This window comes from Macaca mulatta, chromosome 14, assembly GCF_049350105.2.
Source record: "Macaca mulatta isolate MMU2019108-1 chromosome 14, T2T-MMU8v2.0, whole genome shotgun sequence".
Classification (NCBI taxonomy): Eukaryota; Metazoa; Chordata; class Mammalia; order Primates; family Cercopithecidae; genus Macaca; species Macaca mulatta.
Window position 1 is genome coordinate 86,893,717 of NC_133419.1, and position 13,387 is coordinate 86,907,103.

A 13,387-nucleotide genomic window follows, 5' to 3' on the forward strand; every position below is an offset into this window, starting at 1 on the left:
GAGTAGCTGAGACTACAGGCCTGTGCCACAACACTTGGCTAATTTTTTACTGTGGCCTTCTCACGATGAAGACACTTTTCTCAGAGGCTCCCAGAAAACTTCCTTTCAGGTTATGGGACTGATCCTAAACACATCACTGCAAAGAGAAGAGAAAATTGTTGATTAAAGTAAGGGCTTCCCCTGGGGCTCCTGAGTCATAGAGAGGAGAGATGGATGCCAGGACAAAATTGGGGTTCTGTTAACAAGGAAGAAGGGGAGAAGTGGATGTTAAATAGATATCTGCCAGCATCTGCTATAGGAAAGGGAAACGAATACATAAAAATTATTTTCATGGGCCAAGCACAGTGGCTCATGCCTGTAATTCCAGCACTTTGGGAAGCAGAGGCGGGTGGATCACCTGAGGTCAAGAGTTTGAGACCAGCCTGGCCAACATGGTGAACTCCTGTCTGTATTAAAAATACAAAAAATTGGCTGGGCATGGTGGCGGGCACCTGTAATCCCAGCTACTTGGGAGGCTGAGGCAGGAGAATCGCTTGAACCTGGGAGGCAGAGGTTGCTGTGAGCCGAGATTGTGCCATTGCACTCCAGCCTGGGCAACAAGAGTGAAACTCTGTCTCAAAAAAATTTTTTTCATATGATGAAGGAATTACAAAGAAGTTAGCTTTTGCTGCTGAACAAAACACCTACAACTTCTATGGCTTAAGACAGCAATTTATTTAACTCATGATTCTATTTGGGCTGAGCTCAGTTGGGTGGTTCTTTTGGAATTGACTGGACTTACTCATGACTGTGGTCAGCTGCAAGTCAGCTAGGTAGCTTTGCTCATGGGATCTGGCTGTTAGCTGAGGAAATGAGTCCAGGTGTCTTTACTTATCCAGCAGGCTCTCCTTGGCTTATTCCAGTAGTAAATCAGCAAACTTCCAAGAACTAGAGCAGATGCTTGCAAGTAGTTTTGAAACCTAAGCTTGGAACTGGAACATTATCAGTTCTGCTGCATTCTTTAGGTCAAATTAAGTAAGAAGGCCAAGAGGGTGAAGAAATAGATTCCATCTCTTGAGAGGAGGAGCTTCAAAGTCACATTGCAAGGGCATGGACCCAGGTAGGGAAAGAACTTGTGACACTTTGGCAATTTATCACAGGTGCTAAGAGTAATAGGGAAAGCTACCTGGGTCTGCCTTCAAGAGAGAACTATCATTTGTAAAGTTTCACATCAGCAATATGTCTACTCTGAGCTGAAATTCTTATACTAGTATAACTGTTACTGATGATTTCATTACACTGTTCTAGGTAGCAGAAGTTCAGAGGTTGTGATGCTGTGATTTAAAACAATAATATTAGGGTTTTCTGAGCTTCTTCCTGATGGGCAAGGAGATCGGTGGTCTCGCTTTTGGCCTTTCTTCACTGCATGGCCCCCCAAATGCCATGCTTTCTATTTCTGCTTCAAAAGAAGAAACCAAGAGCACCTTCTGCCTCGAGGCCGGAAGAGACATCAGTCTCTCTGGTCTTGCTGAAGAAGGGAGAAAAAGAACAGCAAGAAGCAACTGCACATATTGATGAAGTACAAAATGAAGTAGACTTAATAAACAAGCCAATGAGGAGACTTTGAAACCAGAACAGAAATATAACAAACTCGGCCAACTATTTTTTCAGATGAGGTCTGAATTGATAGCCAAAATCCCAAAGGGGTAACAGCATTTGTCAACCATTGACAAGTGTCTGCACTGCTTGTGGAGGAGGATGAAGAGGCACTACCTCATTTAACCAGTGTTGAAGTGACAGAATTTGAAGATATTAAACCAGGTTACAGAATATTTTCATTCTGACAAAAATCCTTACTTCAAAAATAAAGTTCTCTCCAAAAACTTTAATCTGAATGAGAGTGGTGCTCCATCTTCAAACTCACTAAAATCAAGTGGAAATCTGGAAAGGATTTCATGAAAAATGCAAGTCAAATGCAGAATAATGCCAGCAGGAAGAGGCAGCATGGGGAACCAGAGAGCTTCTTTAACTGGCTTACTGACCATTCTGATGAGTGAGGAAAGGTCATCAAAGATGGTATTTGGCCAAATCAACTACAGTATTACTTGGGTCCCAATATGGATGACAAGGAAGGGGAAAGAGAAAAAGAAGATGATGAAGACAGGGATGAGGATGAAAGCGAAGATAAAGATGATGATGAAGGGGAGGAAGGACAGGAAGATGGAGGAGATGACCAACAGAACACCAATGGATTCCAACCTTTCTTTTAAAACATTTTCTCCAATCCCTGGGAGCAACTTGCAGTCTGTTTTTTTCCTCTTGTGCTCAGTCACCCTGTTGTTGAGGTATTTTCTCTATACCATGGTTCCTAAGTTATTTTGGGGAGAAATATATTGAGCAGAGGTGGGCATTTTGACAGCATGACTTCTTTCATATGGATGGAATCATATATGTGGTCTTTTGTGGCTTCTTTCACCTAGCACAATATTTTGAAGGTATATCCATATTGTAGCATGTATCAGTACTCTATTTTTTTATGCTGAATAATATTCCATTGTATGGATATACCACATTTTATTCATTCATTCATTCATCTGTTGGTAGAGACTGGATTTTCACCTTTTAGCTATTATGAATAATGATGCTGTAAGCCTTCATGTACAAGTTTTGGTTTGGACATGTTTTCATTTCTCCTATATCTTAGGAGTAGGTCCACAGGGTCACATGGTAGCTGTTTCCACAGCGACTGCACCATTTTACATTCCCATCAGCAGTGGATGAGGATTCCAATTCCACATCCTTACTTCCTAGTGGGTTTAAAGTGGTCTATTGCAGTTTTGATTTTCATTTCCCTGATGATATCCAGCATCTTCTCATATGCTTATAGGCCACTTATATATTTAACTTGGAGAAATGTCTACTCAGATTAGTAGAGGACTGAATAGACCCTCCCCACTCCCCTAAATTCATGACCATTTGGTACCTGCGAATGTTGCCTTTTTGGAAATACCATCTTTGCAGATGTAACCAATTTAAGTTGAATCCATACTGAAGTAGGGTGGGCCCTAAATATAATGACTGGGGTTCATACAAGAAGACACAGAGACACAGTGAGGACTACCATGTGAAACAAGCCAGTGAGGCAGAGTTTGAAATTTATCTATACGTTAAGAAATGCCAACTGCTGGCAACACCCAGAAGCTAGGAGAGAATCATGGAATAGATTCTCCTCTGGAGCCTGCAGAGGGCACATGGCCCTCCCAACACCTACTTTGACTTCAAACTTCTAGCCTCCAGAACTATAAGAAAATAAATTTCTGTGGTTTTAAACCTCCCAGTTTGTAGTAATTTGTTACAGCAGCTCTAGGAAATTAATAAAAACCCATGGCCCATTTTTACATTGGGCTGTCTTATTATTTTTTAAAGATGGGGGTCTCACTGTATTACTCAGGCTGGCCTTGAACTCGCAGGCACATGTGATCCTCCTGCCTCAGCCTCCTGAGTAGCTGGTACTATAGACGTGCCACTGTTCCCAGCTTAGTGTTATCTTCTTATTGAGCTGTTAAGTCCTTTAAATATTCTGGATACAAGTCCCTTATCAGACATATGATTTGTAAATATTTTCTCCAATTCCGTGGGTTTTTTTCATGGATCTTTTGAAGCATATTGTAAATTTTGATGAAGTAGAGATTATAAATTTTGCTTTTCTTGCTCATGGTTTTGATGTCATATTTAAGAATCCTTTTCTAAATCCAAGGTCATGAAGATTTAACCCTGTTTTCTTCAAAGAATTTTATAATTTTGACTTGTATATCTAGATCTTTGATTCATTTTGGGTTGTTATATATGTTACGAGGTAAGGGTCCAAGTTTATTTTTTTGCATGTGGCCATCTAGTTGTCCCAGCATCATTTACTGAAAAGACTATTCTTTCCCCCCATTGAATGGTATTAGTGCTCCTGTTGAAAATCAGTTGACCATAGACATATGGTTTTATTTCTGGACTCTTGAATCTAATCTATATGTCTACCCTTGTGCCAATACCATACTGTGTTACCTTGAACTCCCAGCCTCAAGTGATCCGCCCACCTTGGCCTCCCAAAGTGCTAGGATTACAGGCATGAGCCACCCTGTCCAGCCTTTTAAATACTATACTGCTTTGATGACTGTTTCTTTGTAGCAAGTTTTGAAATCAGGAAGTATGGATATTAGTTTGTTCTTTTCAAGATTGTTTTGGCTATTCTAGATCCTTTGCTTAAGAGTTTTAGAATCAGCTTGTCAATTTCTACAAAGAAGTCAGCTAGGATTCTGATGGGAATTGCACTGAATCTGTAGATCAATTTGGGGAGTACAGCCTTCTAAACAATATTAAGTCTTCTGACGCAAGAATATGGGACATTTTCCCATTTATTTAGATATCCTTTAATTTCTGTGTTATTCCATTTGCATTGCTAAAAAGAAGTAACTGAGGCTGAGTGAAAAGAGGTTTATTTTGACTCAGTTCTGCAGGCTGTACCAGCATGGTGGCAATATATGTCCAGCTTCTGGTAAGGGCCTCAGGAAGCTTACAATCGTGATGGAAGCTGAAGGGGGAGCAGGCATTCACATGGTGAGAGGGAGCAAGGGAGATGCCAGGCTCTTTTTTTTAAATATATTTTTTATTTTTTTTTAAACAATCATCTCTCGAATGAAATAATACAGTGAGAACTCACTACTGCAAGGATAGCACCAAGCCATTTGTGAGGGATCTGCCTCCATGCTCCAAACACCTCCCACTAGGCCAACCTCCAACAATGAAGTTCACATTTCAGCATGAGATTTGGAGGAGACAAATGTTCAAGCCAGATCAATTTCTTACAACAACTTTTTTGTAGTTTTCAGAGTATATACTTTATACTTCTTTTGTTAAATGAGAATTTTAAATGAAATTATCTTCTTAATTTCACTTTTGGATTGTTCACTGCAAGTGTATAGCAACACTATTTTTGTATATTGACCTATCCTTCAATCTTGCTGAAATTGTTTACTGGTTCTAATAGTTTTTTTAGTGGATCCCTTAGGATTTTCTATATACACAATGTCCAGGCATGGTGGCTCACACCTGTAATCCTAGCACCTTGGAAGGATGAGGTGGGCAGATCATTTGAGGTCAGGAGTTTGAGACCAGCTTTGCCAACATGGTGAAACCCCATCTCTACCAAAAAATACAAAAATTAGCCAGGCATGGTGGTGCGTGCCTGTAATTCCAGCTAATTGGGAGGCTGAGGCAGGACAATCGCTTGACGTTGCGAGGTGGAGGTTGTGGTGAGCTGAGATTGCCACTGCACTCCAGCCTGGGCAATTGAGTAAGACTCTGTCTAAAAACAAAACAAAACAAACAAACAAAAAAAACCAAAAAGATTATGTCATCTGTGACTAGAGATTGTTTTACTTTTTCATCTCCAGTTTTATTTATCTTGCCTAATTGCCTTGGCTGGAATTTCCAGTACAATGTTGAGTAAAAGCAGGACCTAATCTATATATATATGGTGGCCTTAATCTACAACCACTTTTTCTCAGTATATGGTTTCCTACTACCCAGGGTGCCTCTGATTTAATTTTTTTTCCACAGAGATTCATACCAGTGGGCTTTTGCAAGGTGTGGATGAGGAACAGATATAAACATCTTAACATTGATTTTAAGCAATCTGCCTGTCTTACTCTTGCCTTCTGTGGCCCCTGGTATCTCCAATTCCTGGGCTTCTCTGATATTTATCTTTCTCTGTAAGTACCTGACTTTGATCTTCCACTCCTCTGCTAAGTCATTTGCCTTTCTTTTATCTACTTTCCATTGATATCTATTGTGACTTGGAGTTACAGATATCTCCCAGTTCAGGGAAGACAGAGTTTGTGTGTCTATTTGTTGTTCTCCTTATTTTGTAAATAAAAATTTTTCAGAGGAGAGAAAAAATATATTTTTGCTGTCTTCAAGTCAGAATTCAGTCCTAGAATTGGAAGAAATGTAATGGCCAAAATGATAAAATAAATGATCACATCATTAGGTTAATTAATGAAGAGCTAAAACCAGGATTCAGAATCCCTGATACCCTGGCCACGATTAAATTATAATTGGTTCTTACTCCATAGAATCATATAGTTTGAGAGGGGGTAAGTACCTCTGAAGTTTTCAGCCAATTTCCCGAATTTTCTGTAAGTCTCCTCAACAATGTAAGTGGATTTCAGCATTGGTTAAAATATCAATGTGAATGGGAGCATTCACTCTATTCCATGACTATCTATTCTTATTTCAGAGAGCTCTGATTATTGGAAAGATTTTTTCCCTGAAACATTTTTTCTTCACTTCTTCACACTGTATCTCGTTCTGCCCACAGAAGTTACAAAGAACTACTGTATGTACAAATAATATAGTTTGGTAGCTGGAATACTGGCTACTCTAGAGGTATGATACTATACTCACTGCCTCTATGTACAATCTATAACTAAGACAGTTCACCAGCAAAATGGAGAAAAAGCTCCACTCTCACATAACAGAGATTGAGACAATTAATAAACAGCAACTGTAATTAAAAAAAAAATTCTAAGCTAGCTAGTTCTCAATCCATTAAATAAGATTGCTGGGTAGGAGAAGAAATGACTATCAGGTGGGTCATAGGAAGATTAGTGAAGAAAACTGAGAGGATATGTAAGAAATAACCAAGTGAATATTACAGGGAGATAAAACAAGTTGTATAAGCACATACAAATTTAAAAGTAGGAGTTGCTCAGAGAATTCAAAAGTATGGCTAGTGCACAAGGTGGGTGTGAAGAAGACATGGAAAATTAGTTAGGAAAGGCAATAATGCTAAATATTAACATTTATTGAGTAAGCTACATTCTGGCCACTACTGGGTACTTTACATGTAAGAACCCTCGAAACAACTTTATGAGGTAGATACTATTATTACTTCATTTTAAAGATGGGGAAAAGGAGGTATGGGAGTGTTAGGTTAACTTGCCTAAGATTATGTAACTAATAAATGGCAGAGATGGGCTCTGAAGCCAGGTAGTGGGTGCCTTAATTTATGAAGTGGTCTTCATATGAATGGCCTTTTTATTCGGAAGGTTCTAGGACTTTTTAGGTAGCAAGTTGGAGACATTGGTAGATCCTTTCCTACCTCTTCATCTTTGGCTCAGCTATCTCAAAGGAGTATCAGTGATAAGATAGGTGATCAGTTTAGGGATCCACAGTGGAGGCCAGAAGACTGTTCCAAACACTGATCCCCCGTATATAAACTAAGGACAGGGAAGACAGACCTGCTTTATGGCTGGTGGCCAAGCTCAGATATTTAAATTGGACAGAGACCCTTTACTATCCTATTCAAGATGAAAAGAAATTGGAGTTGTGAAAGGGAGAATAAGTATTGGTGGCAATCAGTACTTGATGCCAGTTTTTTTTTTTTTTTTTTTTTTTGGCTATTGTTTTGTATTTCCTATGAACCTTTTCTGCAAATGCATATAGAAAAAAAAAATAGATATTTTTACAACAAAACTCCCACTAATTAAGCACAGCCAGGCACTATGCTAAGTGTTTTATACATATTAGCTCATTTAATCCTCACAGCAACCCTAGGAGATAGGCACATTATTTTTCTTTTGCAAAGGAGGGACACTGAAGCACAAAGACATCTACAACTTTTCCACAATTGTACAGCAAATGAGCGTGACAACTAAGTGAAGCTGGAAAGAACTATAAACTGTAGACAAGTACAAAACAATTGGTTAAAGATTAGTACTTGTGAGATACTGTGTAGCAGAAAGAAACCCGGATTTGGATTAGGACTTGAAATCAGCCTCCAACATTTACTGCTGTGTAAAGATTTGAGGTTGCTCACTCCTATAAAATTTGGATTATAATACTTACCTCATAGGGTTTTTGTAAAGATCTAGTGACGTGATTATTGTAAAAGTGCACTATCTCTCAGATGTTACAGAAACGTTAGAAGTATCTCCTCCCAGGATTGTACATGGAAATGAGAGATCCACACATGGTGTGGCTATAGAACACTCGGACTACCGATCCCAGTGTGCAAAGCCTCCGGGCTTACTTTCCCGGAAACCGGCGCAGTGCCCTCTGGGACTTGTTCTGGGACTTGTAGTCTTGTACCGGCGCTGGCCCACCTTTCTTCCTCAGTGGGGAAACCGGGTGTAAGCCCCGGAAGTACTTGTTGCCTGAGCAGCGTGCTGCTTAGGAAGAGAAGGTCAGAGGTCGCGGGGCAGAGGCGTTCCAGCCGCTGGCCCAGTCACTATGTAGTGGAGGGGCAGACACCCTCTCACAAATTCTGGAAGGTTCTTAGTCTCGACTAGGGCAGTAGCCCCAGGACTCCTAGTCGCCGGCTTCAGGTCACTGCCGGCTGAACGGAGCTGCCGTCGCCATGTTTGGCTGCTTGGTGGCGGGGAGGCTGGTGAGGATGGGACCGAGTGGTATCAGGAAGGGGTCAGGATATCGAGGGCGAAGCCCTGCGGCGGGGAGGGTACGCAGGCTCTAGGGATGCGGGGAAGCCCACTTAACTGTATTTTGGCTGGGTATGTGAGGATGGAGCGTGGGAAGCTGGGTGCTCTCCTATGCCCAGCTCCGTTCAGATTCTTTCGAATAGTAGTCACAGTATTGGCATTTATTAAGTGTGCATTTTGTACAAGTACTGGGCTAAGTGCAGTGTACGCCTTTGGTCACTCAGCCTTATGTGTGGCGCTTATTTGGCACTTTGAACTTAATCCTCGTAACTCGTGAGATGGTCTTTATCTTTGACATTTTGCAGTTAAGGAACTAAGTTCAATCGCCAGTATAAATGCCTCCCTTATTACCGTGAGGTAGAGGTGAATTTGGGATTGAATCTGGTCTATAGCAAACGGTTTTTCAAAGATTAAGGTGCTCAGGCAGTGTATATCTGCTGGGTCCCTTTGGAAGAACCCCAGTAAAAATATGCTTAATTTAATTGGAAGTTGGCAGAAACTTAACGTGTGAACCGTATCTGAGATAACCAGAGAAGGATGCAAGTAGTGTGTTTCCTTATTGGTCAAAATAGATAACCTACATTGCCAAATTGTTAGAGTAAATGAGATCAGCACCTGGAATTCTTTAGGAATAATCTGGAAGGTGAATCTTTTTTGTTTCCTTAGAAACCACACAGACATCAATTTTCAGGCCTGACTCCTTTCCCCTAGAAGTATTTTTCCTTCTTTTTTCTTCTGGCTTTTTTAAATGTTGCAATCCCTTTGTTGAATTGTCTTTTTTTCCCATCAAGTTTTGATAATGTATTGTATTCTGTACATATACAGTTCTAAGAAGCCAGAAAGATAAATTGGAGATGACTAGCCTCATAAAGTTTGTCTCTTGAATGACTGTGAGACCCCTGTGGTGATGGTGGTAATTCATAATCCTGGTGAGATAATTCTACCCTGCTCTTAATAGGGAAAAAGAAAGGACAACCCTGGAATGATTGTGTGACTCAGACGAGTGAGTGTTATTAATTAATGACATTAAAATTGTGTTTCTCAGAGAATAAAAAACCTATTTGGAATCCATGTATCTCTCATGTTGTCAACTAATTTGGAAGAAAATTCAATTGTAGTAATACCTGTCTCTATATATTAGAGATACTTGGTCCTTTAATTATGGGATATTAGGACATATCAAAGTGAAGGACAAATAGACCTAGTGGCATCTCAAAACTTAACTACATTACTCTGTTATAGGAAAAATTTACTTATCTAAACTTACGAACCCAGTTTTTATTTCTTGAGATTTTTTTCTTAAAGAGATAATACCTTTTCTTAATGTGAAAAATTAGAGTGTGATGATACAGATTTGCAGACTGTTCAGTACCCATACAAAGTTGACACTTAAGAAATACTTATTTTGCCTGGTGGTTATTTCAAGACTCACAAATAATAGTTTCCCACGCTTTTTAGGTTATATGCATGCCAAAGACTGGTGAAATTGAATTTAATACTAATACTGGCCATTTGGTTTATGTTCTTCCTTTGTTTTATTCTTTGTACTAAAGCTGGAGGATTTTAAATTGGGTCAGAATACTTCTGAAGAGGGAATCAGAATTTGACTTTAGGAACTCTCAGCCTTTGTATCTTGGGACTTAATTTAGGGCAGGCAGGTGATACTACTTTATAACTAATAGGTAGTTGAAATTACATAGCAGTATATTTTTCTTAAGTTTCTTTGTATCAGTAGATAGGATATTATAGAAGGAAAACTTATCTAACACACATATTTTCTCTGTAAGGCATGCCATGGCCTTCTTGCACTTAGGAAGGCTAGCCAGCACTTGAACTTGGTCATTTTAAACAGCACAATCACCAACAAAAATCACAAAAATGCTTTAAATAGATTAGACTGTGAAAAGGACACTTTTTCATATTATGAGGACTGAAACAAGATGGCATGTTCTACCTCAGCTGCCAGTGTGTGAGTTGCACACTCTTTTTTTTTTTTTTTTGAGATGGAGTCTTACTCTGTCATCCAGACTGGAGTGCAATGGTATGATCTCGGCTCATTGTAACCTCCGCGTCCAGGTTCAAGCGATTCTCATGCCTCAGCCTCCTAAGTAGCTGAGACTACAGGCTTGTGCCCCCATGTTCAGCTAATATTTGTATTTTTAGTAGAGACCGCGTTTCGCCATGTTGGCCAGGCTGATCTGGAACTCCTGACCTTAGGTGATTCACCTGCCTTAGCCTCCCAAAGTGCTGGGATTACAGGCGTGAGCCTCCGTGCCAGGCCTACAACTCACATTTTTTGCTACTGTTCATATGAGTGTGTCCATGAATGACTGCAGAAATGCAGCAAGCATTGATTTGGGATTACAAATTTTAGTGAGTAGACGAATTCAGATAAAGGATTTGTGAATAAGGAGGATTGCCTAATTACTTCTGGATTGCTTACCTGTTTTAATTACCTGATATTCTTTCTTTTATTTATTTTTGGGACAGGGTCCCGCTCTGTCATCCAGGCTGGAGTGCAGTGGTGGGACCTCGGCTCACTGCAGCCTTGACATCCCAAGTTCAAGTGATTATCTGTCCTTAGCCTCCCGAGTAGCTGGGACCAAAGGTGCATGCCACTACCCCTGGCTAATTTCTGTATTTTTTGTAGAGATGGGATTTTGCTGTGTTGCCCTGGCTAGTCTCCAACTCCTGAACTCAAGCCAGCTGCCTGCCTCGGCCTCCCAGAGTGCTGGGATTACAGGCATGAGCCATTGTACCTGGCCCCTTTATCTTTAAACTGTAGGGTGAGAGCTTAGGTGATGTGTTTTGAACAACCTTTCATCTTTACAGCATTCTAAAGCTACAGTTATTTTTATTTATTTATTTTTTGAGACAGCGTTTAGTCCAGGCTGGAGTGCAATGGCGCGATCTCGGCTCACCACAACCTCCACCTCCCGGGTTCAAGTGATTCTCCTGCCTTAGCCTCCCGAGTACCTGGGATTATAGGCATGTGCCACCACACCTGGCTAATTTTGTATTTTTAGTAGAAATGGGGTTTCTCCATGTTGGCCAGACTGGTCTTGAACTCCTGACCTCAGGTGATCTGCCTGCCTTGGCCTCCCAAATTGCCAGGATTACAGGCATGAGCTGGCACGCCTGGCCTTGTTATTTTTTATGTAAGTAGAATCCTTTCAGGGCACCTGTGAAATAATTTATTTTAATTTAATTTTTATTTTTTTAGACAGAGTTTCACTCTTGTTACCAGGCTGGAGTGCAGTGTGGTCTCAGCTCACTGCAACATCCGCCTCCTGGGTTCAAGCGATTCTCCTGCCTCAGCCTCCCAAGTAGCTGGGAATACTTGTGCATGAGCCACCATACCTGGCTAATTTTTGTATTTTTAGGAGAGATGGGGTTTGCCCTGTTGGCCAAGCTGGTTTTGAACTCCTGACCTCAGGTGATCTGCGTGCCTTGGCCTCCCAAAGTGCTGAGATTACAGATGTGAGCCACTGTGCTCGGCCTGAGTTATATTTTTAAAAGATTGCATTTAGTAGATTATGATTGTAAAATTAAGTATGTGTTTAAGACTATCAGGTTTAACATTTTATTTGGTAAAAAGACTACAATGAATTATGCTGGTAATATAACTTATAAACGATAGTGTTAAGAGTTACAGAAACTCATAGAACTATTGAACTAAGACAAGTTTCTTATTTTCTAGGTGCAAACAGCTGCACAGCAAGTGGCAGAGGATAAATTTGTTTTTGACTTACCTGATTATGAAAGTATCAACCATGTTGTGGTTTTTATGCTGGGAACAATCCCATTTCCTGAGGGAATGGGAGGATCTGTCTACTTTTCTTATCCTGATTCCAATGGAATGCCAGTATGGCAACTCCTAGGATTTGTCACGAATGGGAAGCCAAGTGCCATCTTCAAAATTTCAGGTCTTAAATCTGGTAAGAATAATATGTTAAAGTAGTTTTATAATTAATCAAACCTTTTTCTTAAATAGCATAACATGGAATATGGCTTTTCCCCCTTTCGATTGTGTTTTTCTGGTTGTTAAAGTAATACAAAACATTATTTTTTATAAAAGACAATACAGAAACATTTGAAAAATAGTGAAAGACTTCATTGGTTCCTCACTCCTTCCTTCTCCCCCTAGAGAGAACCTAAGTCTTCGTTCTTTTTGTGTAGTATACACCTTCATAAAAATATTTTTTTTGGCCTGGCACGGTGTCTCACGCCTGTAATCCGAGCACTTTGGGAGGCCGAGGTGGGCAGATCACGAGGTCAGGAGATCGAGACCATCCTGTCTAACAAGGTGAAGCCCCGTCTCTACTAAATAATACAAAAAAATTAGCCGAGTGTGGTGGTGGGTGCTTGTAGTCCCAGCTACTCGAGAGGCTGAGGCAGAAGAATGGTGTGAACCTGTGAGGCGGAGCTTGCAGTGAGCTGAGATCGTGCCACTGCTCTCCAACCTGAGGGACAGCAAGACTCTGTCACACACACACACATATATATATATATATTTTTTTTTTTTTGGTAGCCTGTGGGCATTTTAGCAAATAATGAGAGGAATCTTCTCATAATTTATAATATTAACCTACATGTGTTAAGTGAGAAGATAAACCAGATAGACTTGTATAGCAAATAGAATGGAAGTACTTATTTTTTTCCTTTAAGATTGTTGAATTAGATTTGATCACCCCTCCAATGTTCTTCTTTTGGTTCGGTTGACATTTATTTATTTATTTATTTATTTATTTATTTATTTTTTATTATACTTTAAGTTCTAGGGTACATTTGCACAACGTGCAGGTTTGTTACATATGTATACATGTGCCATGTTAGTATGCTGCACCTGTTGACTTGTCATTTACTTAGGTATATCTCCTAATGCTATCCCTCCCCCTCTCCCCACCCCACAACAGGCC

The 13,387-nt window shown here is 40.1% G+C and overlaps 1 protein-coding gene and 1 pseudogene across 5 annotated transcripts in view; both read left to right on the plus strand.

Moving 5' to 3' along the window:
- Window positions 1-1,291: 1,291 nt before the first annotated feature.
- On the plus strand, window positions 1,292-2,372 carry LOC106993412 (protein SET-like; annotated as a pseudogene).
- A 5,796-nt stretch (window positions 2,373-8,168) lies between these two features.
- The window catches only part of HIKESHI (heat shock protein nuclear import factor hikeshi), a 41,000-nt gene continuing 35,781 nt past the window's right edge, over window positions 8,169-13,387 (plus strand). For 3 of the 5 annotated variants that reach the window (XR_003722290.2, XR_013403198.1, XM_077960557.1), the window contains exons 1-2: window positions 8,233-8,419; window positions 12,169-12,406. Coding sequence is in view for 3 of the 5 variants with exons in the window: in XM_077960557.1 (XP_077816683.1) it covers window positions 8,390-8,419; window positions 12,169-12,406 (268 nt within the window). In the remaining 2 variants the exon portion in view is untranslated. Of the gene's footprint in view, window positions 8,420-9,293; window positions 9,472-12,168; window positions 12,407-13,387 lie in introns of all 5 variants that reach the window. The other 2 variants (XM_015115296.3, NM_001260980.1) reach the window with 2 other exon arrangements.